A 22,209-nucleotide genomic window follows, 5' to 3' on the forward strand; every position below is an offset into this window, starting at 1 on the left:
ACCTCCCGGGCCCCGCCCACCCGCGGCGGCCTCGCGCCCCATTGGCCGGCGCGTGCCGCGGCTCCTACCGCGAGGAACTGGGGCGTGAGGCCCCGGCGCTCTGGGGCGCGGCCCGAGGCGGGCGGAGCGGCCCCGGGCTGGCGCGTTCGCCGTTCGGCACCGTAGCGTCTGGGGCCACCCGACGTCTCCCGCAGCCCCAGGCGGGGGCGCCATGAACGCTAGTAGCCACACGCAGCCAGTTATGTGGCTAACGAGTCAGAACGGCCCGGTTCCCGACCCGGAGGCACCGGGCTTTGAACGCAGGCTGCTCACGACCTCCGGCCTATTGCTTAACCGGCTCCCCGCCGCTCATAGGGTGTCATGGGAGATGGGGGGATCGTGTTCTTCCAGTTGCATCACATTGGGGGCGGGCGCGGGTGGTGCTTCCCCGGATCCGGGTCCCCGCTGAAGCCACCTGGCAATGTGTGGGACCCCGTCGAACACCACGTCGCCCTTCGCGGAGGCTTCCCTTATGCCATTTAACCTCGGGCATTGGGCAGCTAGAGCCTCCTGAGCCCCTAAACACCGCCGCCAGGGGATGACAAAGTCGCCTCGACAGGATCCTCCTGTAATGGCGCCTGCGTCACTCACTAACATGGCGGCCAGGGCCGTGCGCGGCGCAAACGTCAGCAGCTCTACCCCGGCGGCTCGGAAACAGCGGAGGAGAGCCAGGTCGTGCGCTCTGATTGGTCGAGAGGCGGAGCGTGCGGAGCCTAACGCTCCCACGTGAGCCAATCAGCGCGGCGGCCCACGGAATTGGCCGCTGCGCCCGCTCCCGGGGCATTCTGGGAGCCTGGAGGACTAGCGAGGAGGAGTTGAGAGAACGGAGCGGACGCCATGGCGACCAACATCGAGCAGATCTTTAGGTCTTTCGTAGTCAGCAAATTCCGGGAAATTCAACAAGAGCTCTCCAGGTAGGCGCTCTCCAGGCTCTTCTGCGCCGGAGGGACGGGTCGGGCCCCGCGGAGGGCACCTTTATTCGCAGTCGCCGTCGTTCCTCGCCTCGGGCCCCGCCGCGGCCCCGCCTGGGCCCGGGATCCATTTTCCGCCCTCCGCCCGCCCCCCCATCCGCTCCCTTCCCGGCGCGGAACTTGGCCCTTTCCGCCGTAACCCCGGCTCCCGCTCCTGAAACTGAGCCCCGGCGCTCCCCCCGCTGCTGTCCGATCGCCCCCTGCCCTCCCGCGGCCGCGGGCCGCCGGGCGCCGAGCCGGCCTAGTTCCTCTTCGGCTCCTCCTCCGCCTCGCGTCTCCCCTCCCCCCCCGCCGCGGCCGCCGCCGGTGCCCGCGGCCGGAAAGGGGCTCCGCCGGCCGAGGCCGGAGCGGACTTAAATCCGCTTTGTCCTGGGAGCCCCGGACCGGCTCGGGGTCCGGATCCTCTAATTAGATTATTTGAGCCCCAAGTGTACCTACCCGGCCTTCCGCCGGGCAGCGTCCTACTCGACTAGAAATTCAAATTAAAACGTCTCAACGCGACAAAATATTCGAGGTTAGGGTGGAAGGGGAGTTTGGATCATGAGCCATTTCTTAATCGAGCAAGCGGACGGCGAGCTTTGTGTGTCGATACACATTTTCATTTTTGCTGCCCTTGTCCCCAGTGGACACATTGGGATAACTCGTTACTCTTGCCATTGCTGGCCGGCCTGTGCTCGGTTCCCCAGAATTTCACCCGGGGGAGGTTTCCGAGGAAGAGCTGCTGGCTCAGAAAGGAAACGAGCAGGGGGCACGTTGTTCACCGGTTGGTTGTCTACGTGTTCGGGGGCTGTAGGACGCATTTGGTGCGATTTCACATGTTTTTGGTAGTTTGCGTTTTACAAGCTGAGAGCGAGAGCAGTAGGTACATTTGAAAACCAGCCGAGAACGCCGTTGTAAAGGGAGTTATTGGGGCCACGGTACACATATCCGGGATTGCTTAGGACCACGGTTTTTACAGGGCGTGCTATTTTAAGAGGGGAACATATCCGCTCATTCAATTCGTTCCTTTTACAAATTTTGTCACTACGCGCTCGTGTTTTTAGGGCAATGAGGAAAAAGATTTGAGATAATGGAAGATGTATTTTTGATAACTTTAATAGTCATGCAAATAAGTGATTACGTTTGCTTATTGTAATGTCTTAATGCCCTTAAGAAATCAGTTTTATTTGGAAGTAAGTTTGGTTGTAAAAAATTTTTGGAAAAAAATTATGAGCCTCTACATAGTCATTGATGATTTTTTCCCTTCCCGTGCATACAGAAGCACATACATGTTTTGTGAAAAGTGATCATCTTGTGTAGTGTTGATTTTTCACCTAAGAATTGTGAGCAAGTTTGTCTTTTATCACAGTCTCGGTAGTCTTTTGGGATATTTTTTCATGGTTCCATTGAATTTTGTTGTATTGATGGATATTTAGGATGTTTGAAATGTTTATCTCAAGTATTTGCTGTAAGCATTCTAAAAGCTTTAAGATGATTACATTGTCGTTTACTTTTTTTTTTTAGTTGTGCTTTTCTGATTTTTAAATCCGTTGCTTTTTTAGTAAGGTAATTATGTATGTTTAAGTGCTTAAGATAAGTGCAAAAAAAAATAAAGAACTGAAGAAAGTCGAAAAACAATGTTAGACAACGCAATTTATTACTAGAGGAATATTAGGTTCTCAGGTAACAAGCAATACATTATTGGTCTAAAATGAGTTAGATTAGATATTAAAATAGATCGTGGTTAAGAGTATGAGTTCTGGCTTTAAATACCTGCTTCACTTCTTGATAGCTGTGTGACCTTCAGCTAGGTTTCTTGTCTTCTCTGGGCCTCTATTCCTCATTTATAAAACCATAGTGATAGTGCTGATTTTAGAGTTTGGATAGGATTAAGTGAGTTTGAAAGTTGTAGAATCTTGTTTTTTTTTATTATGGGATTTGTTGTAGTAACAAACCAAATTTTTTAAATAAGTTAACTTTGCTGATTTATTTTTTTGGAATTTCAGACTTTTATCAGGTAGTGGAGCATAATTCTGTTAGTTAAAAGTTAAGTTGAACGTGTTGTTGAAATTATTTTTTAAAAACAATTTTGCAAATTACACAAAGTAGTAAAAATGACTGGATAAATGGCATGTCCTTATGTCTGTTAAGATTCTTCATGTAAAAATAAAACAATAGGGAGAGCAGAGAGACTGGTGGTTGTGAGGTGTTGGTGAAAGGGGTCAATTGTAAGGTGATGAATGGTAACTAGAATTGTGGTGCGTGCATACAGATGTTAAATTGCAATGTTGTATACCTGAAATGTTTGTATATATTATATACACACACAAACACAATAATCCTACCTCAACTAAAGGAATTCCTTTGGCGCTGTGAATTGAAATATATTAAGCCATCCATTCATTGTTGGTATAAGTGAATTGTTAATTCATGTGAAATTTTTTGATCTCCATAAATTTAATAATGAAATTTTTAAAGTATATTTTTTTTATTGTTGATGGTATTACAGATAATTACTAGGGTTTTTGTGACTGGGTAAAAATTATATATATTTTTATTTTAAATATGTTTTTAAAATAATTTATTTCAGAGGGAGGGAGAGTTAGAAACATCAATGATGAGAGAATTGATAGGCTGCCTTGCCCATACTGCAAGCCCCCTGCTGGGGATCTAGCCTGCAACCTAGGCAGGTGTCCTGACCAGGAATGGAACTGTGATTCACAGGTTGAGGCTCAATCACTGGCTGGGCTAATATATATATTTTTTAAAAAACTTTTTGGCATTTTATTAACCGACGAGAGCCTATATGTTACCCTTTTTACTTGATGTTTCTGTGGCTAACTTGATGTTCATTGTTGTTGATTGTGATCCATGGCAGGTGTGGCTTTATGATGGCTATAGCTTCTATTATAATAGTCATATATATTTGGGGGGATTTTTTTATTGTGATTTTATTGACTTTTCTGTCCTGAGATAAGTATGCAGGTAACTAAAATCTAATTCAGTTTACATTTCTGGGAGCATTTTATTTTTTAAAAAGATAGGCTTAGAAACCTGTTTTAAAGATTTTTTTCCTTCACTTTCATGATCCCAAAAACTTTAATTATGTGAAAACAACAATGTACCAACTGTAAGTAGGAAGTGTTAAAGAAGTACAACTGGTAGGAAATACCACCTGGAGTACAGAAATTGTGAAATGTGTTAATATAAGATTATTTAACTAATTGAATTACAAGTGTTAATTTGTTACGTGGAATGGTAAAAAAAATATTAATGAATTTTGATAAACTTTTCTTGTCAAGTGGAAGGAGTGAAGGCCAGCTCAATGGTGAAACAAATACACCTACTGAAGGAAACCAGGCAGGTGATGCAGCTGCCTCTGCCCGGAGCCTGCCAAATGAAGAAATAGTCCAGAAGATAGAGGAAGTGCTTTCTGGGGTCTTAGATACAGAACTCCGCTGTAAGCCAGGTAAGTGGGAGATAATCAGCTGTCTAAAGAACCTGAAGGTTTTTTTTTTTTTAACGGCTTACCAGTAGATCTAATGTGCAGTAGATCTAGAACTTCAGTAAATTTAAGTTTTAGTTTAATCGGTTTACTGAAAATCTTGTTTGACTTTGAAATATGAGTAATGATGCACTTGTTGGCTTTGGTGGTGGGGCACAACTTTGATTTAGCCTATGCCTTAGGCCAAGGAGTTTGAAAGCAGGTTTCCATTGAACAATTGATAAATGTCCATCTTGGAAGGTTCCGGAGCCTGGACCACGTTTGTAATGACTGAAACACGGGAGGTTTTATTTAAAAACCACCTGTAGAGATTGCCTTGTTTTTGCATCTGCCCCTCTTAAAAGTGCAGTGAATGCAAAGGAATCATTGCTTGAATATATAGCATTTTTGGAATTGATTAAATAATTGATGCTTACAAATGAAAACTTTAGGAATGAAAGTTATAGTCAACTACAAAAATTACAGTAACTTCATTTAGTTTTAGAAATTGTGATCTATCATTTTTCATTTTCATTTTTAAAGTTTTTTGTTTTTTTACTTAGGAATAGGATAGTCTTTAAAAAAAATTTTTTTTTATTGATTTTAGGGAGGGAGAGAGAGAAACATCAGTGATAAGAGAGAATCATTGACTGGCTACCTCCTTCACGCCTCGCAACCCAGGCATATGCCCTTGACTGGAATAAAATTTGTGAGTCTTTAGTCTGCAGGCTGACGCTCTACCCACTGAGCCAAGCTGGGCTCATTAAAAATTTTTTTTTAATTAAAATATTTATTTTGGGTATAAGATATGGTTAAAAAGCATTGGCTTTAGGCATACTTAGATTCATGGATCTAGTAACTTTTTCTTTTAATGTATTTTTGTTGACTTCAGAGAGGAAGGAAGACGAAGAGATAGAAACATCAGTGATGAGAGAGAATCATTGATTGGCTGCCTCTGTGCCCATAACCTGGGCCTGTGCCCATAACCAGAATCCAACCAACGACCCTTTAGTCCACAGGCCGACGTTCTGTCCCCTGAGCCAAACCAGCGAGGGCCTAGCAACTTTTTATTGGTTGAAGTATAACTTAGCTACCTAACAATTTGCTACATAATAAACAATTGATAGAAACTGATTAGTTTTGTTTTGGAATAGGTCTTATTAATGTGTTTGTTTTATTTTTTCCATAACTTTAATGGACTAAGTTTATAAGCAACTTTATCTGGGATCACTAACATTTATCTAATTTGATACTGGCATTAGAGTAAATCCCATCTGGTTCTAAAGTGGAATATAAACTACTTCGCTTCAGATGAATTGACATATTCTTTCTTTAAAACAATATTTTTGTTTCAGAGAGGAAGAGAAAGGGAGAAAGAAATAAAAATATCAATGATGAGAGAATCATTGATCATCTGCCTCCTGCATGCCTCCCATTGGGGATCGAGCCTGCAACCCAGACATGAGCCCTGATCGGGAATTGAACCGTGATCTCTTGTTCATAGGTTGACGCTCAGCCACTGAGTCACGCCGGCCGGGCAAAATGTTCTGTTTTTTTGTCAATCCTCATCTGAGGATATTGAAATATTCTTAAGTTACATGTTAAGGGCTGTAAGAAATTTGTTTCCAAAATGATTTTATTATGAGTATGTTTTTTGGAGAAACATTAAAATTGTTAGCAATTTTAGAAGATTATTGTGGGAAAGGATATTTTCATTAGGATGTAACAGGTGTGATTAAGATAAATTCAAGTTCTATATTGATACTTGCCATTTGTTACTCAGACTTAAGTTGTAAGAGCAATCACTAGTGTTCACTGAGAGCTTCCTTGCACCAGGCATTGTCCTATGTACTTTGTATGTTTTAACTCACCTCATCCTTTACTCTAGGTCGCAGTGATAGTACTTTGGCCTAGTCCATTCATCTAGTTAGTGGTGGGTTGATTCAGGATTTGAAAGCAATGAGCTTGTTTCAGATCCAGTGCCACGTTACTTTCTGAATAAATTGGGTTACAAAATACAACAATTAACTATTTTTTTTTAATAAGAGAAAATAAAAATTTTAATGCCTATGGGGAATTCACGTAAGCATGAAAATTCCACTTGGGATTTTTAAGACATTCTAACAATTGATAATATGAAAGATTCATCTATAAGTATAATTTCCTATAATTTGAGAGCTGCAGAAAATAATTGTTTTAATTTAATTGAAACACTTTATTCTAAAGCTTTTTGTTATAAACTATGAACTTAAAAAAAATTAATCCTTCCCCAAGGGTATGTTTCCATTAATTTTTTTTAGAGAAGCTAAGTGGGGAGGGGGAAAGAGAGAAACATCTATTGGTTGTTTGCCTCCCATAAGTGCCCCAACTGGGGATCAAACCCATAGCCTAAGTATGTGCCCTGACCAGGAATTGAATTCACTACCTTTTGGTGTGCAGGACCATGCTCCAACCGACTGAGCCACCCAGCCAGGGCATAGCTAAGAACTTCTTTTTCACCCAATCTTTAGTTGTAGAAGTATTGGAAAAGTGTCAATATGCAGATAATTGGCTTATGAAAAATAGTTGATTTGATATTTTATTTAACAAGAAGTCTTATACTGTGGTGTCTTATAGAATGTAAATCTTGGCTTATATGATTGACCTAAACCTATGAGGAATGTTTGACAAATTAAAATTAATTTCTCAATTTCAGACTTAAAGGAGGCCTCCAGAAAAAGTAGATGTGTGTCTGTACAAACAGACCCAACTGATGAAGTTCCAACCAAAAAGTCAAAGAAACATAAAAAGCACAAAAATAAAAAGAAGAAAAAGAAGAAAGAAAAGGAAAAAAAGTATAAAAGGCAGCCAGAAGAATCTGAATCACAGCCAAAATCACATCATGAAGAGAGCATGGATTTAGAATCAGATTCCTTTTCGAGGTTTGATTCTGAGCCTTTGGCAATGGCACTGGAGCACCCTGTGAGAGCCTTCGGGCTGTCTAAGAGCAGTGAAACTCCTGCAGCTGAGCCAGAGCCTCCTGTGGGATCAGTGGAGGCAGCACAGCCGCACACCTTCGCTACAGACCCTGCAGACCTGTCCGCTGCATCTCCATCAGTGGTCTCTGTGCACTCAGAGCAGACTGTGGCAGCAGTGCCGGAACCGCCCATGACCCAGATGCTGGATGCCTTTTCCACAGCACCGGTGTCCACCACAGCAGCAGAGCTGACCTCACCTGAGCCCGCCGGAACGGTGTCAGGGGAGTATCGGATGAAGTCCGTGCTGAGATCTTGGGAGTGCACATCTCCAGAGCCATCAAAGACCGTATTGGAGCCTCCAGTAGCAAAAGTGCTAGAGCCATCAGAAACCCTTACGGCATCAGCACAGACATCTGTGGAGGTACTCCCTGAGCCAAGCACATCGACAGCCATGGATATTCCAGAGTCTTCTGACACTGAGGACCTAAGATTGCCAGAGCAGCCTGCGGAAGTCCAGCCGGAGCCCGCAGAGTCACCCGAGACAAGAGCACAGGAGCGGCCGGAGCTGCCGGAGTCGCCGGTGGCCTCAGCGATGCAGTTGCCGGGGCCACCTGCGACCTCCCCGCCGGAGTTGCAGGGGCCCCCTGTGACTCCCGGGCTGGAGTTACCTGGGCCCTCTGCCACCCCGGTGCCCGAGTTGCCAGGGCCCCCTTCTACCCCAGTGCCCGAGTTGCCGGGGCCCCCTGCGACAGCAGTGTCTGAGTTGCCGGGGCCCTCGGTGACATCAGTGCCTCAGTTGTCGCAGGAATTGCCGGGGCTTCCAGCACCATCCATGGAGTTGGAGCCATCACAGGAGGTGCCAGAGCCACCTGTGATGGCACAGGAGTTGCCAGTGCAGCCTGCAGCAGCAGTAGCTATGGAGTTGACCGAGCAACCTGCGACGGCGACAGAGTTGGAGCAGCCTGTGGGGATGACAACGATGGAACATCCTGGGCAGCCTGAGGTGACAGCAGCAACAACGTTGCTGGGTCAGCCTGAGGCAGCCATGGTGCTGGAGTTGCCAGTGGCAACGACAGCGCTGGAGTTGCCGGGGCAGCCTTCGGTGACTGGGGTGTCCGAGTTGCCAGGGCTGCCCTCGGCAACTAGGGCGCTGGAGTTGTCTGGGCAGCCTGTGGCAACTGGGGCCCTGGAGTTGCCCGGGCAGCTCATGGCAGCTGGGGCACTGGAGTTCTCGGGGCAGGCTGGGGCAGCTGGAGCGCTGGAGCTTTTGGGGCAGCCTCTGGCAACGGGGGTTCTGGAGTTGCCAGGGCAGCCTGGGGCGCCAGAGTTGCCTGGGCAGCCTGCGGCAACTGTGGCGCTGGAGATCTCTGTTCAGTCTGTGGTGACAACGGAGCTGTCAACGATGACCGTGTCGCAGTCCCTGGAGGTGCCCTCGACGACAGCGCTGGAATCCTATAATACGGTAGCACAGGAGCTGCCTACTACATTAGTGGGGGAGACTTCTCTAACAGTAGGAGTGGATCCCTTGATGGCCCAAGAATCCCATATGTTAGCTTCTAACACCATGGAGACCCATATGTTAGCGTCCAACGCCATGGACTCCCAGATGCTAGCGTCCAACGCCATGGACTCCCAGATGCTAGCGTCCAGCTCCATGGACTCCCAGATGCTAGCGTCCAGCTCCATGGACTCCCAGATGCTAGCGTCCAGCTCCATGGACTCCCAGATGCTAGCGTCCAGCTCCATGGACTCCCAGATGCTAGCGTCCAGCTCCATGGACTCCCAGATGCTAGCGTCCAGCTCCATGGACTCCCAGATGTTAGCAACCAGCTCCATGGACTCCCAGATGCTAGCATCCAGCTCCATGGACTCTCAGATGTTAGCAACCAGCTCCATGGACTCCCAGATGTTAGCAACTAGCTCCATGGACTCCCAGATGTTAGCCACCAGCACCATGGACTCCCAGATGTTAGCAACTAGCTCTATGGATTCTCAGATGTTAGCATCTGGCACTATGGACTCTCAAATGTTAGCTTCTGGCACCATGGATGCCCAGATGTTAGCGTCTGGTACCATGGATGCCCAGATGTTAGCATCTAGTACCCAAGATTCTTCTATGATGGACTCAAAATCTCCTGATGCCTACAGGTTAGCTCAGGATCCTTACAGGTTAGCTCAGGATCCCTATAGGTTAGGTCATGACCCTTATAGGGTAGGTCATGATGCATATAGATTAGGGCAAGACGCTTATAGATTAGGCCATGATCCCTACAGACTAACTCCTGACCCCTATAGGATGTCACCTAGACCTTACAGATTATCACCCAGATCCTATAGGGCCGTTCCCAGACCTTATAGGTTAGCACCTAGACCCCTGATGCTAGCATCTAGACGTTCTATGATGATGTCCTATGCTGCAGAACGTTCTATGATGTCATCTTATGAACGCTCTATGATGTCATCTTATGAGCGGTCTATGATGTCCCCTATGGCTGAGCGCTCCATGATGTCGGCTTATGAACGCTCTATGATGTCAGCCTATGAGCGTTCTATGATGTCCCCTATGGCCGAGCGCTCCATGATGTCAGCTTACGAGCGCTCCATGATGTCAGCTTACGAGCGCTCTATGATGACTGATAGATCAATGATGGGTGACCGGTCTATGATGTCATCTTACTCTGCTGCCGACCGGTCTATGATGTCATCGTATTCTGCAGCTGACCGAACTATGATGTCATCTTACACTGCTGATCGTTCAATGATGTCTATGGCAGCTGATGCTTACACCGATTCTTACACTGATACATATACAGAGGCATATATGGTGCCACCCTTGCCTCCCGAAGAGCCTCCAACAATGCCACCGTTGCCACCTGAAGAGCCACCAATGACTCCCCCATTGCCTCCCGAGGAACCACCGGAGGGCACAGCATTACCCACTGAGCAGTCAGCATTAACAGCTGAAAATACTTGGCCTACTGAGGTGCCAACATTACCTCCTGAAGAGTCTGTATCCCTGCCTGAGCCGCCTGCGGGTCAAAGTGAGATTTCCGAGCCTTCGGTAGTGCCTGCTCATTATTCAGTGTCAGCATCAGAGGCTGCCATGACTGTCCCAGAGCCACCACTGGAGCCAGAGTCTGCGGGTGCAGCAACACCTATGGACACTGCCGCAGTAACAGAAGAGCATGGAGCTCCAGAGAGACCAGGGACTTACATGGTGTCTGAAACTACCATGATGTCAGCCGAACCAACTTTGTTAACATCAGAGCCTTCTGCTACGTCAGAGACAGCAGAGACCTTTGCTTCCATGAGAGCTCCAGGACATGTGGCCGCAGAGGTACCTGTGCCCCTCCTGGAGCCCGCAGTAACTATTCCAGAGCCATCACAGAGTGCTCCAGAGCTGTCAGCCATGGCCATCTCAGAGTTCCCCTCCGTGGCTGCCCCGGAGCCCCCAGCCGTGGCTGCCCCGGAGCCCCCAGCCGAGGCTGCCCCGGAGCCCTCAGCTGAGGTTCCCGAGCCCGTGGCCATGGCTGTACTGGAGCCATCAACTGAGGCTGCCACAGAGCCCGTGGCCTTGGTTAAGCCAGAGCATGTTACCATTCCTGTGCCAGTGGTTTCTGTCCCAGAGCCTGTCCTGGAACCAGCAGTGTCCGTTCAGCCTAACAGCAATTCAGATCCACCTGTTCCTGTCCAAGAATCTGTGGGGACAGTTGCAGAGCTTGCGGTCACCGTCTCAGAGCAGACTCAAATAATACCAGCCGAGACGGCTTTAGAGTCTCCGTCTGCTTTGCTCAAGTCTGGTAATATAACAGGAATGAATTTAATATCGACTTATCAAGATCTTACTCCAGAGTTTGGTGTGCAGGAGGCTTCCATGCTCTCAGATGAAGAGCCGCCTGCGGAAGAGCACCTGAAGAATGACTCTTATGAAAGTGAACATGGTATAAATAGAGACCTTGACATAAATAATCATTTAATTGCTAAAGAGAAGGAACCTAGCACAATGTGCACTGCCAGCACTGGTGCTGTTGGTGAAACTGGTGAAGAGAGCATGCTGGCCGGCAGTGAGACTACACAGTGCACAGTATTGGACACCTGCCCTAGTGTTAGTGGAGCTGATGGGGGAGCGCTGTCCTCCGCTGGGCCTCTTGCTGTTGAGCCTGATACGCTGGGGGCTGGTAAGGGTGCTGACTTTGCCACAGTATCTGCTCTCAGCTCCGTTAGTAAATATGATGTTGAAACTACTCAAGACACTGAACATGACATGGTGATTTCCACTAGCCCCAGCGGTGGCAGTGAGGCTGACATAGAGGGGCCTCTGCCTGCTAAAGACATTCATCTTGACTTGCCATCTAATAACTTTATTAGCAGTGAAGCAGAAGGACCATTACCTGTAAAAGAGAGTGAGCAGGCATTAGCAGTTGCTCTCAGCCCTAAAGAAAGTAGTGACGATAAAGAGGCACCACTCCCTACTCAAGAGCCAGTGTCTGGCTCGGGCATTCCCGCCAACATTGAAGACATTGACGAAGCAGACTTAGTGAGACCGTTACTTCCCGAGGACATGGAGCGGCTCACAAGCCTCCGAGCTGGCATTGAAGGACCTTTACTTGCAAGTGAAGCAGAACGGGACAAATCTGCCGCCAGTCCAGCTGTGAGCGGTTTGCCCGAAAGAGCCTCAGAGTCCTCTTCAGAGGAAAAAGATGATTATGAAATTTTTGTGAAAGTTAAAGACACACATGAGAAAAGCAAGAAAAAGAATCGCGATAAAGGTGAGAAAGAAAAGAAAAGAGACTCTTCGTTAAGATCTCGAAGTAAGCGGTCCAAGTCTTCCGAACACAAATCACGCAAGCGAACCAGTGAGTCTCGTTCTAGGGCGAGGAAGAGATCTAAGTCCAAGTCTCGTCGCTCTCAGACACGTTCAAGGTCACGTTCAAGGCGCAGGAGGAGGAGCAGCAGGTCAAGATCAAAGTCTAGAGGAAGACGCTCCGTGTCAAAAGAGAAGCGCAAAAGGTCTCCGAAGCACAGATCCAAGTCCAGGGAAAGAAAGAGAAAAAGATCGAGCTCCAGGGATAACCGGAAAAGTGGGAGAGCTCGGAGTCGAACCCCAAGCCGGCGGAGTCGGAGTCACACTCCGAGTCGGCGAAGAAGATCTAGATCTGGGGGGAGAAGGAGCTTTAGCATCTCCCCAAGCCGACGGAGCCGCACCCCGAGCCGGAGGAGCCGAACCCCGAGCCGACGGAGCCGCACCCCGAGCCGACGGAGCCGAACCCCGAGCCGGAGGAGCCGAACCCCGAGCCGGAGGAGCCGAACCCCGAGCCGGAGGAGCCGAACCCCGAGCCGGCGGCGAAGATCACGGTCTGTGGTGAGAAGACGAAGCTTCAGCATATCCCCGGTCCGGCTGAGGCGGTCCCGAACACCCCTGAGAAGGAGGTTTAGCAGGTCTCCCCTCCGCCGGAAACGCTCCCGGTCTTCGGAAAGAGGCAGATCGCCCAAACGCCTGACCGAGCTGAGTGAGTTACTGGAGATGGGATGGTAGAGCGTGGCTTAGCTTAGTTTTTCCTGCTCTTTGGGTTACTGCTTTATAGGATTAATATTTCTCTTTAAATTTCTTTAGCTAGCTAAGCCAGTGTTTAGAAAATGTAGGGATAAGTATTGTGTAGTTGGAGTTCAGAGACCCACTTTGTAAAACCAAGGTGGTCCCGTCCGGGAGTGCTTTCCTTGGCTTGAACCCGGCTTCCATAACCAGAAACGGGAAGAAGTCCAGCTAAGCTCAGGCTAGTACATGCTTAGATTGTTATTGTATGTGTTTCAACATGAACCTTTACAAATAAGCCTACACTTACAGGACTTCTTTTGAGGTCAATTACATGTCTTAAAATGGCAACATGGGACCCTTAAGTGTTTGTGTAGGTTATTCTAATGGTATAACGGGAGTGGAAGTGTATAGGGAAGTTGTATGTGGGGAGTTATTTACCTGGGTAGAATAAAGTGATATTAAAGCGGTTTTAATAGTCTTCCTTAAAAAAAAAAAAAAAGTGCTCTAGTGTGATTTTAAGAAGGGCACAGATGGCTAAAGCTTGTGGGATAATGCATGACTGCCTACAGAAATAATGGATAATTATTTTCCCAGGAGTTGAACATTTCCAAGTTAGTGTTGTCTAAAGAAAAAGATGCCGAGCTGGTTTGGCTCAGTGGATAGAGCATCAGCCTGTGGACCAAGGGTCCTGGGTTTGATTCTGGTCTAGGGCACATACCTTGGTTGCAGGCTTCTCTCCCACCCAGGCCCTGGTTGGGGCACATGCAGGAGGCAGCCATTCGATGTGTTTCTCTCACATCAATGTTTCTGTGTTCCCCTCTCTCCCACTCTCTGAAAGATCAACAGAAAAATATCCTCGGATGAGGATTAGCAACAACAAAAAAAGATCCTAACAGAACAATAAGGGAGCATGTGTTCAGTTCAACAAAAAGTTTTGAGTTCTTTTTTTTATTCCAAGTAGAGGAATAAATAGTATTTGATTCCTGTAGTGATTACAAGTTAGTAGAGGAGACATGGATAAAATACATATATGTCTCTTTTGCCAAATAGTAAAACTGCCAAAAAGAGCAGCACGTTAATGATTGGTGCAAGTACTGGTGTAGGTGAGGCGCCTGGAAAGCACAGGAGAGAGGAAGTTAAATTCTGGCTTAAGACTTGTTAGAAATGGTTACGCTTGAATTGGGATCAAGTGGCTTATAAGTGCTTTCAAATGTCAGATATTTGAAGAAAATAAATTTTAAAGAATTTTTTTTAAGAGGGAAAGAGAGAAAGAGACGTTAATGTGAGAGCAAAACGATAGGCTGCCGTTCGCACGCCCTTGCTGGGAACCAAACCTGGAACAGGGCCTGTGCCTGGTCAGGAATTGAACCCGCAGCCTTTGGGTGCACGGAATGACAGTCACTGAGCCACAGTGGTGGGCCAAAAGGAAAGTGATTTTAAGGGCATGATAATTTTGGGAAACAAAGTAGGTTTTGGCAGGTATGTGACAAGGTTACATTTAGTATTTGCTATGGTATTGCATGGAAACCTAAAAGTGGACCTAATTTAAAAAAAAAAAAAAAATGTTTTTTATTGATTTTAGAGAGAAGAGAGAGAGAGAGAGAAACATTGATCAGCTGCCGCCTGCATGTTTTTCAGGGTTCAAGCTGGCAACCTGGGCATGTGCCTTGATCTGGAATTGAACCGTGACCTTCTGGTTCATAGGCCAATGCTCAACCACTGGGCCACACCAGCCAGGCTGGACTTAATTTAAATAGGCATTCTCTTAAAAACTTTGAGTCAGAGAGTGATTTGATTACTGTTGTAAGTTAGAGCAGAAAGTTGATGTTAGCATATAAAACTTAAGGTAATACACATTAATAGCCTTTTGGGAAAACTGCTTCTTGTGTTTCTCCTCTTGCAGATAAGGCTCAGTTACTTGAAATCGCCAAAGCCAACGCAGCTGCCATGTGTGCGAAGGCCGGCGTTCCTTTGCCGCCAAACCTGAAGCCGGCACCAGCGCTCTCCATCGAAGAGAAAGTGGCTAAGAAGTCCGGAGGAGCGACTATCGAGGAGCTGACGGAGGTAAGCTAGGCAGCATTTCTTTCAATTCCTAAATGGATTATTCCAGTGATGTTGACTCTGGAGCGTGCCAAAACCGAATTGTGGGCTGAACTGATAATGGCTGGCACCGAGTGGCCAAAACCCGAAATACAGGTGTGGCAGCGGCAGAAGCTCTGTTTAGCAGGCCATTATCCGGGATGGCTAAGCTCCGCCAGCTAAAAGTTACTTCCCATTACTTTTGCTTTCCAGTTTTAGAAGCCAAACTGACTGAGGAGAGGGACGGTTCGTTTGAATGGAGGAGGTGTTGAGTGAGCAACACGCAGAAGCTCGCCTACAGTTTCGTTCCCATTCACGACGTGCTCACTGATCGCCACGAGTGTACTGCATATACGCAAAGACACAGACAATCTTCAGAAATGATCTTTTGCCACCGGAGCTTGGAAATTAATGAGAATAGCTGGCCATTGCCTGAAAGGAACTTCTTTCGCATCATCATTTCGGGTTTTGGCTGTTTGGTACCAGCCATTGGTGATAATGGCCGGCCATTATCAGTTCTTCCTTGCGGTTCGGGTTTTGGCAGTAACATATTTTAAACACACTTATTTTTGTTCTTAAGAATTTGATCTTTTCAAATGAGGCTTGTTTTTGGCTTTGTTTTATTAATATTATTTTGTTTGTTTTGGGGAGGGGAGAGGATGCTGAAATATTGCTGCTAGGATCCAGAAATACCACACTGTTTCATATATTGAAACTTGCTATCGGCTAGCCTTATGCCAGCCTGCCACTGTCAATATATTCTGTTCCCCTTGGTTACAAGCATAGCATACTGTTTTTGGCTAAATGAGCTTTTTATCCTATTGTAATATTTTCAATCGATAATGGATGTGACATTCTGCTTGTAAGAGACAAATCGGCCCAGATTGACTCTGACCTTTTTATAGAGCCAGGTAACGGGTCTGTTCCTCCGGACAGGGAGGAGTGACTGCTGAGTGTCAGACCTCACCCGCTCACCCTCTCCATCAGGCCTTATTTCTCAGTCTGAGTTCTACTCTGCAGAGACTCACCTACAAGACATTTATGGAGAGATACTGCTATCCAGCCCTATTGCAGTGTTTCACATCTTGCATTTTACCATACCTTTGGGGATCATAAAGTTTCTTAATCTGTTTCATCATTTAGATTTACTACAACATGAATTACAACTTTTTTTTTTTTAATTTAAGGACCTAGTAAAGGCTTTTATTATTTGCTTATCAAACCCAAACTCCTTATCCGAAACCTATGAACACAGTGTTTCCCTATGTTTTTATCCTCATCATTAGCCCTCTTGTCCCTCCTAATGAGTTTCCTTCTCGCTTTTTTTTTTTTTTTTTTACCACCACCTGGCTAGGATCAACTTCTTTTCCTTTCCCTGCCAGTCCTTGTTCTTAACTATGAAAATCTGGCTTTGAACTCTTCAAGGACTATCCTTTGATGATTAAATCCTGCCTGATTCTATTCTCTCCTAAGCTTTTGTTCTCTCGGCACTTAAGTACTCGGTTTGTATTTTATCAGTTTGCACTTGTTCTTGTGTTGCTCTGTAAAAGCGTTCCTCAATTATTTCACGTGTATGTATCTGTCTCTGAACTAGATTGTAAGCTCCTTGGGAGCAGGGACCATGTCTTCTACTTTTTTGTATTCCCTGGACAGTGCCCAGTACAGTGCTCTGCACATAGTAGGTGCTCAATAAATGCTGTTGACTGACTGACCAGCTAGAGTGTGTTTAAATAATACTAATAAGCCACGTTTGCTATCTATAACCCATCGTTAATCTTGTTTTAGTTTGGAAAGTTGATTTTATGTGGTTTTCATTCTTTTAAGAAAGAACATTTTATATTTTACCTAAAGTGTAAGATTTATCTTGTTTGTTTTTACTTTTTAAGAAATGCAAACAGATTGCACAGAGTAAAGAAGATGATGATGTAATAGTGAATAAGCCTCATGTTTCGGATGAAGAGGAAGAAGAACCTCCTTTTTATCATCATCCCTTTAAACTCAGTGAACCCAAACCCATTTTTTTCAACCTGAATGTGAGTATTCGTGTTTATGGAATGATTAAAACAACAAAACTTGTGGAACTTTTAAATATTTAAATAAGACTCAAATGGACATTAGTTTAATTTTTGAATTAAATTCCGAGAAATAAAGAACAAAGTCATTTGGAGACTGCTGAAGAGTAATTAAGAAACTTTACCTTTTTAGATTGCTGCAGCGAAGCCCACTCCTCCGAAGAGCCAGGTCACACTAACAAAAGAATTTCCGGTGTCGTCCGGATCCCAGCACCGGAAGAAGGAGGCGGACAGCGTGTACGGAGAGTGGGTTCCAGTGGATAAGAACGGGGAGGAGAACAAAGAGGACGACAATGTCTTCAGCAGCACTCTGCCCTCGGAGGTGAGTGAGGAATATTATGTGCTTTTCTTTTTTTATGCCTGAACCTGCCATTTTGTTGTTACTTATGTCTGATTTGGCTTCTGTTTCACTCTTCTTAGGGCCGGGGTAAACGGCAGGGCCGGGTTAAACGCCAGATGAAACAGCCCGCAGCTTCTCATTTGACAGTAACTCGATGCAGTTCACTTTGTGGAGCCAAGCCACAAAGTGAAAAGCATCGAATTGCAGAGAACAGTGTTGTCACCTCCCTCCCCAACATTGGGCCCTCCTTGCACTTGTGGGAAGGGAGCCCGCGGTACAACTACCTAGCGTCCCGTTTCGCTTCGAGGCTCTATAGCTCTAGGTTCTGGTGGTAGCAGGTGTCCTGGGCGGAGGGACTGAGCGACAGAGGCAGATCCTCAGGTTCAACACAAGAAGTGGATGGAAAAGGTCACTGTAGGCTGATGTGAGCGTCTTGAATACATAGCCTATTGCCCTTAAATAATGGTTTCTTACTGTTCCTCTGGGTTGTTTGTCAGCTAGCCTTTAATTTTAATCATTCCCTCCCCGTGCTCCCTTGGCCCTTTTGAATTCTTGTGTTTAACCTAATGCTCAGCCGTGGTGTACTCCCTTTCCCTTCTCCTTTCTCGTTTTTGCTAATGAAAGCTGGAGAAGTGGAATCCACACCTGACATTTTCCCAGGCTATAGTTGTATCTTGTCATGATGCAGTGATAACCAGTGTCAAAACAACCCCTTAAAATGCCACCTGATTTAAATAATGTGCTGCTAAATATAGTGCACATGAAAACAGCAAGACTGTATATATATGTAAATATATATATATGTATCTTTGTATGTACCTCTGTATCTGTACCTTTGCTGTATCTTTTAATAAACAGTTTACTTTTATTTAACTTGTTGTGCAAAGTCACGCTTGGGGGATGCGGGAGGGTGGAGACTTCCCGGGGGGTGGGAGCTAACAATACCATAGGCTAGTCAGTGCGCTCACCCTTTGTTTCCGGAGCCCGGACATGGGTCCGAGGCCTGGAGAGGTGCCCGTGCCCTGACAGGGGGCTGCTTCCCGCTCCCTCTCCTCGCAGTCCTGGGTGTGCAGGCTAGAGACACTGCTCTCCCCCTCAGGTTCTGCTTACCGCCCATATGGTCATCTCCCACTAAACCCTCCCGAGTTAGAAATCAGCCAGAAGGTGAACAGAACCCAAATCAGAAGCCTTCCCCTGAGCTAGCCACGGGACATTCTCAGCGTGTGTGAGATGCGCGGGGTTTGACCTGGAGCATTTTAAAGGAGAGCAGCTCTATCAGGGAAGCTGCCTGGACATAACTAGCCAGTGTGACTACAGCCCCAGTGGTGCTCAATGTGACACAGGGTTCAGAATCTAAGCACGTTCCGCCATCACCAGCGAGGAGGGGTAGCTGGTTTGGATAGTATTTTATTGAGACCACCTGATTGGCCAGTTGCCAGTCCCCAAATTCGGGTACCTGCACATTCTAACAGGGAAAGGGGTCACTGATATTTGCAACTAACTTAAATTTTGTAGTAGTTGAAGGAATATAAATCATGAGGAGAGGGCTAAACAAACTTAGAAGTTATGATTCATATGCTTTAGTGATTTCTACAGATCATGCATTTAACAGAGTTGGAAAAAACTTTGTAGGGTGATGATGTGAAGCCCTAGAAATAATACAAAATTCCAAGGGCTTTTCTGAGAAGATAGTGACTAGAACTCTCCAGTGCTGAGTGAATGCTGCTGATCCTTTCTTTTTTGACTGAGAGTTTATCTATACATCCACCTAGGTATTTATATTAGAATGTAGGGCTCAGCCATTTTAGTCTTAACACTGATGGGGGCAGTGCCTTAGTCTTGGCATCAAAAATGGTTGTCAGAGTTTAATTAAAAGTTGAGAATAATTATTTCAAAGAAATTTCGGGGGGGAAAGGTGGGAATTATTTTATAGTAAGTGTAAAGGAGTGTTTTATAAAAGCAGGAGGGGGAGCTGTGAAAGCCACAGAAATAGAGCCGGTTTTCCCTATGGGAGGATGCACACCACTTTTTGATATTATTATAGAACTCTAAGCTAGTTTCTTAGAAGGTTAGGCTCAAACAATATACAGGTAAACTTTAATTTTAAACAAAACATCCCAAAGATTTTGGAAAAGGGACAGGATCTCTCCCTCCTTGGTCCCCTCGCCCCCCCCCCCCCCCTCAGTTCTCTGTAGCAATAATTTAAAACACTAGAGGAAATGGTCATATAAAATGCTTAGTTCTAGTTATTTAGCTGTGTCTTAGAAATATACTGTTTTTAAAAGTGGTGTTTGTGGAATACTGTTAGTGACATTTTATGAGAGCACTGGTTCTCTTGATTCCCTGTCCGGGGTGTACAGTCTTAGGCAAAGGTCACAGATTTGACCTTAGTTTTGCTATAACCCTTAATCCCTTCCATTGTCTTGCTCTTTGACATAACTGGATAGACGTGGATGGATCAACGAGTCCATTTCTTATGGATTGTCAGCTCCTCAGATTGTGCTCTACTGCCAACCAGCGTCATCGACAGTAAAGAATGACTCCAGAATTTTGACCATATTTGTGTGAATCTGGTTGATAAGCAATGAACAGAAAAAAAGTTGGAAAACTAATGTTTAAAAATTGTCCTCAGGGCCATTAATTCTTGGTAATGAAGCTAGCAGAGACTTACTGGTAGAAGATTTAAGTGTAATCTTTGACAAAACCTCGTTGGGTTTGCTGTCAAGCCAAATACTTGAGAAGTCCAGAAGTTGCCCTGACTTAAGTCTAGTGATTATTTACATGTGAAGATAATTTTTTGTTTTAGGCTGTGTGATTGGTTTTTATTCCTGAAGAATATTTCCACATCCCAGTGGAGCTAAAATCTCAGTGTTTAGAAACTCTAGATTTATAAAGTTTTTAGTTTAAGTTCTTGAGGCAAGATGAAAATTTCCATTGGAAATTGAAAAATAGTTCCTAGTGTGCTGCAATGTAAATATAGCCTTGTTATTCATTCTCTCCTTAGATGGAGTTACAATTCACTGAATTTCCTTAAGCCAGTAGGTTATCTGTTTGTTTTCCTGTTATAATTCATTTAGTTTAAATGTATAAGTTAAACTTAAGCATTGCACTAAGTTGTTTTATTTGATAAAAATATCTATAATTGATCTTTTAAAACTAATCAAACACATTTAACAACTCAAACATTCTCGATTTAATAGTGCGACTTTTATTTCGGTAGTTGTCATTTTCTTTCATAACAGCTTTTGTATTTTTGCTAAATATTTTTAAATCATGTTTTATGTGTAGATCATGTTTTTCTTTTATGCTGTCTTCGAGATACCTGCAATTACCTGTGTAGAAAATAATTTTCATTTTATATCCCTTCACTGTCGTTTTAAGAAACACAGTATATTTGTTCTATCGATGTAAATAGATTAACAAAAGGGGAAATAAATTGACTTAAAAGTTTGTTTTTTTGAATAGGGGTGGTGATGGGAGGGAAGAGAGAAACGTTGATGAGAGAGAGATACACATCTATTAGTTGCCTCCCAAACTGCCCAACCAGTGGCGGGAAGACCTAAAGCCCAGTATGTGCCCATGACTGGGAATTGAACCTGAGACCTTTGTGCGCAGGCCTCCGCTCACCACTGGGTCCCGCCGGGGCCACCTAGGAGGACCTTTCAATGAGGAGATAAAGAACATGCATTTATAACTTAAGGCCTGGTGCTAATGATGTCACTATTCCCGATGCCTCTTTGGGGGGCTCAGTGGAGAGGGACCTGGCGGGTGTAGCCTGGCTGTCTCGGCCAGGCCCTGCTGCAGTGAGCGGCTCTGGCTGCTCCGGTCTGACCACTGCACTGCACTGCACTGCGCTCCGCACGCACTGCCTGGGCTCCAGCCACTGGCCAGCGCAGCATCCTCAGTGCAGGCTGTGCTCCCACCGCCTGCAGGCTCTGGAGGAAGCAGTGGTCTGTGGTGTCCATGAAATAGAAAGACGAAAGAACCTGAATAGGTTTGTGTTAATTAACGCGAGAACTGGCGTTATTCACAACACGAGTAGATTTCATAGTTTAGAACAAGTCCTACAGGAAAGGAAATTCAATATTGTCCTCATTATAATGTCTGGAAGTATAATTACACTTTACACCTTAGGTTGAAAGCCTATAGTGTGTCTATTGAAACACGGCTTGCTGATGACATCTTGATGAAGTGTTCTATAGGATTTAAGTTTTTTCCTTGGTTTTTATAAGACCTTTGGTATCATTTTGGTACCTTTCACACATTCCTGTTTCTGAGCCACATTAAAAGACGGCGAAGGCTCTAGGCCTTCCCTGTGTGACACAGTTCCCTGTGCCCTCTGCACCTGTCCTCCAGGGCGGAGGCAGCAGCTCTGAGAAGCCAGGCTGCTTCCCGGCACCGGCCGCATTCCGAGAGCCACTGGCTCCCTGGGAAACCACGGGACACTGCTCACGTAAAGGAGCTGTGGTTTATACCGACTCACACTGTCTCCCTGGCCCGGGAACAGCAATGCTTGGGGGACTATATGATTGTATATCCCGCATCACCTGGAAAACAGAAACGTGCTTTTTGATACAGACTCTTAAGGTCCTTTAAGAGGGTAAGATAATCCTAATCCATTCTGAATATATTTCTTCACATTTGAAAAGATATGAAATTAATAGTCAAATTATTATTTAATAAAGTTTTGACATGACCTTACAGCTAAGTTGCTAATCCTGTTGATGGATAAATTAAATTATATCACCTCAG

General features: G+C 45.5%; 1 protein-coding gene across 6 annotated transcripts in view; it reads left to right on the plus strand.

Moving 5' to 3' along the window:
• Positions 1–66: 66 nt before the first annotated feature.
• The window catches only part of SON (SON DNA and RNA binding protein), a 34,619-nt gene continuing 12,476 nt past the window's right edge, over positions 67–22,209 (plus strand). For 4 of the 6 annotated variants that reach the window (XR_014793912.1, XR_014793913.1, XM_084872019.1 and 1 more), the window contains exons 1-6: positions 67–953; positions 4,292–4,458; positions 7,169–12,940; positions 14,870–15,030; positions 16,932–17,078; positions 17,251–17,439. Coding sequence is in view for 4 of the 6 variants with exons in the window: in XM_084872019.1 (XP_084728145.1) it covers positions 877–953; positions 4,292–4,458; positions 7,169–12,940; positions 14,870–15,030; positions 16,932–17,078; positions 17,251–17,439 (6,513 nt within the window). In the remaining 2 variants the exon portion in view is untranslated. Of the gene's footprint in view, positions 954–4,291; positions 4,459–7,168; positions 12,941–14,869; positions 15,031–15,258; positions 16,754–16,931; positions 17,079–17,250; positions 17,440–17,537; positions 18,329–22,209 lie in introns of those variants that run through there. The other 2 variants (XM_084872020.1, XM_084872021.1) reach the window with 2 other exon arrangements.

This window comes from Pipistrellus hanaki (assembly GCF_964339955.1).
Source record: "Pipistrellus hanaki genome assembly, chromosome: 2".
Taxonomy (NCBI): domain Eukaryota; kingdom Metazoa; phylum Chordata; class Mammalia; order Chiroptera; family Vespertilionidae; genus Pipistrellus; species Pipistrellus hanaki.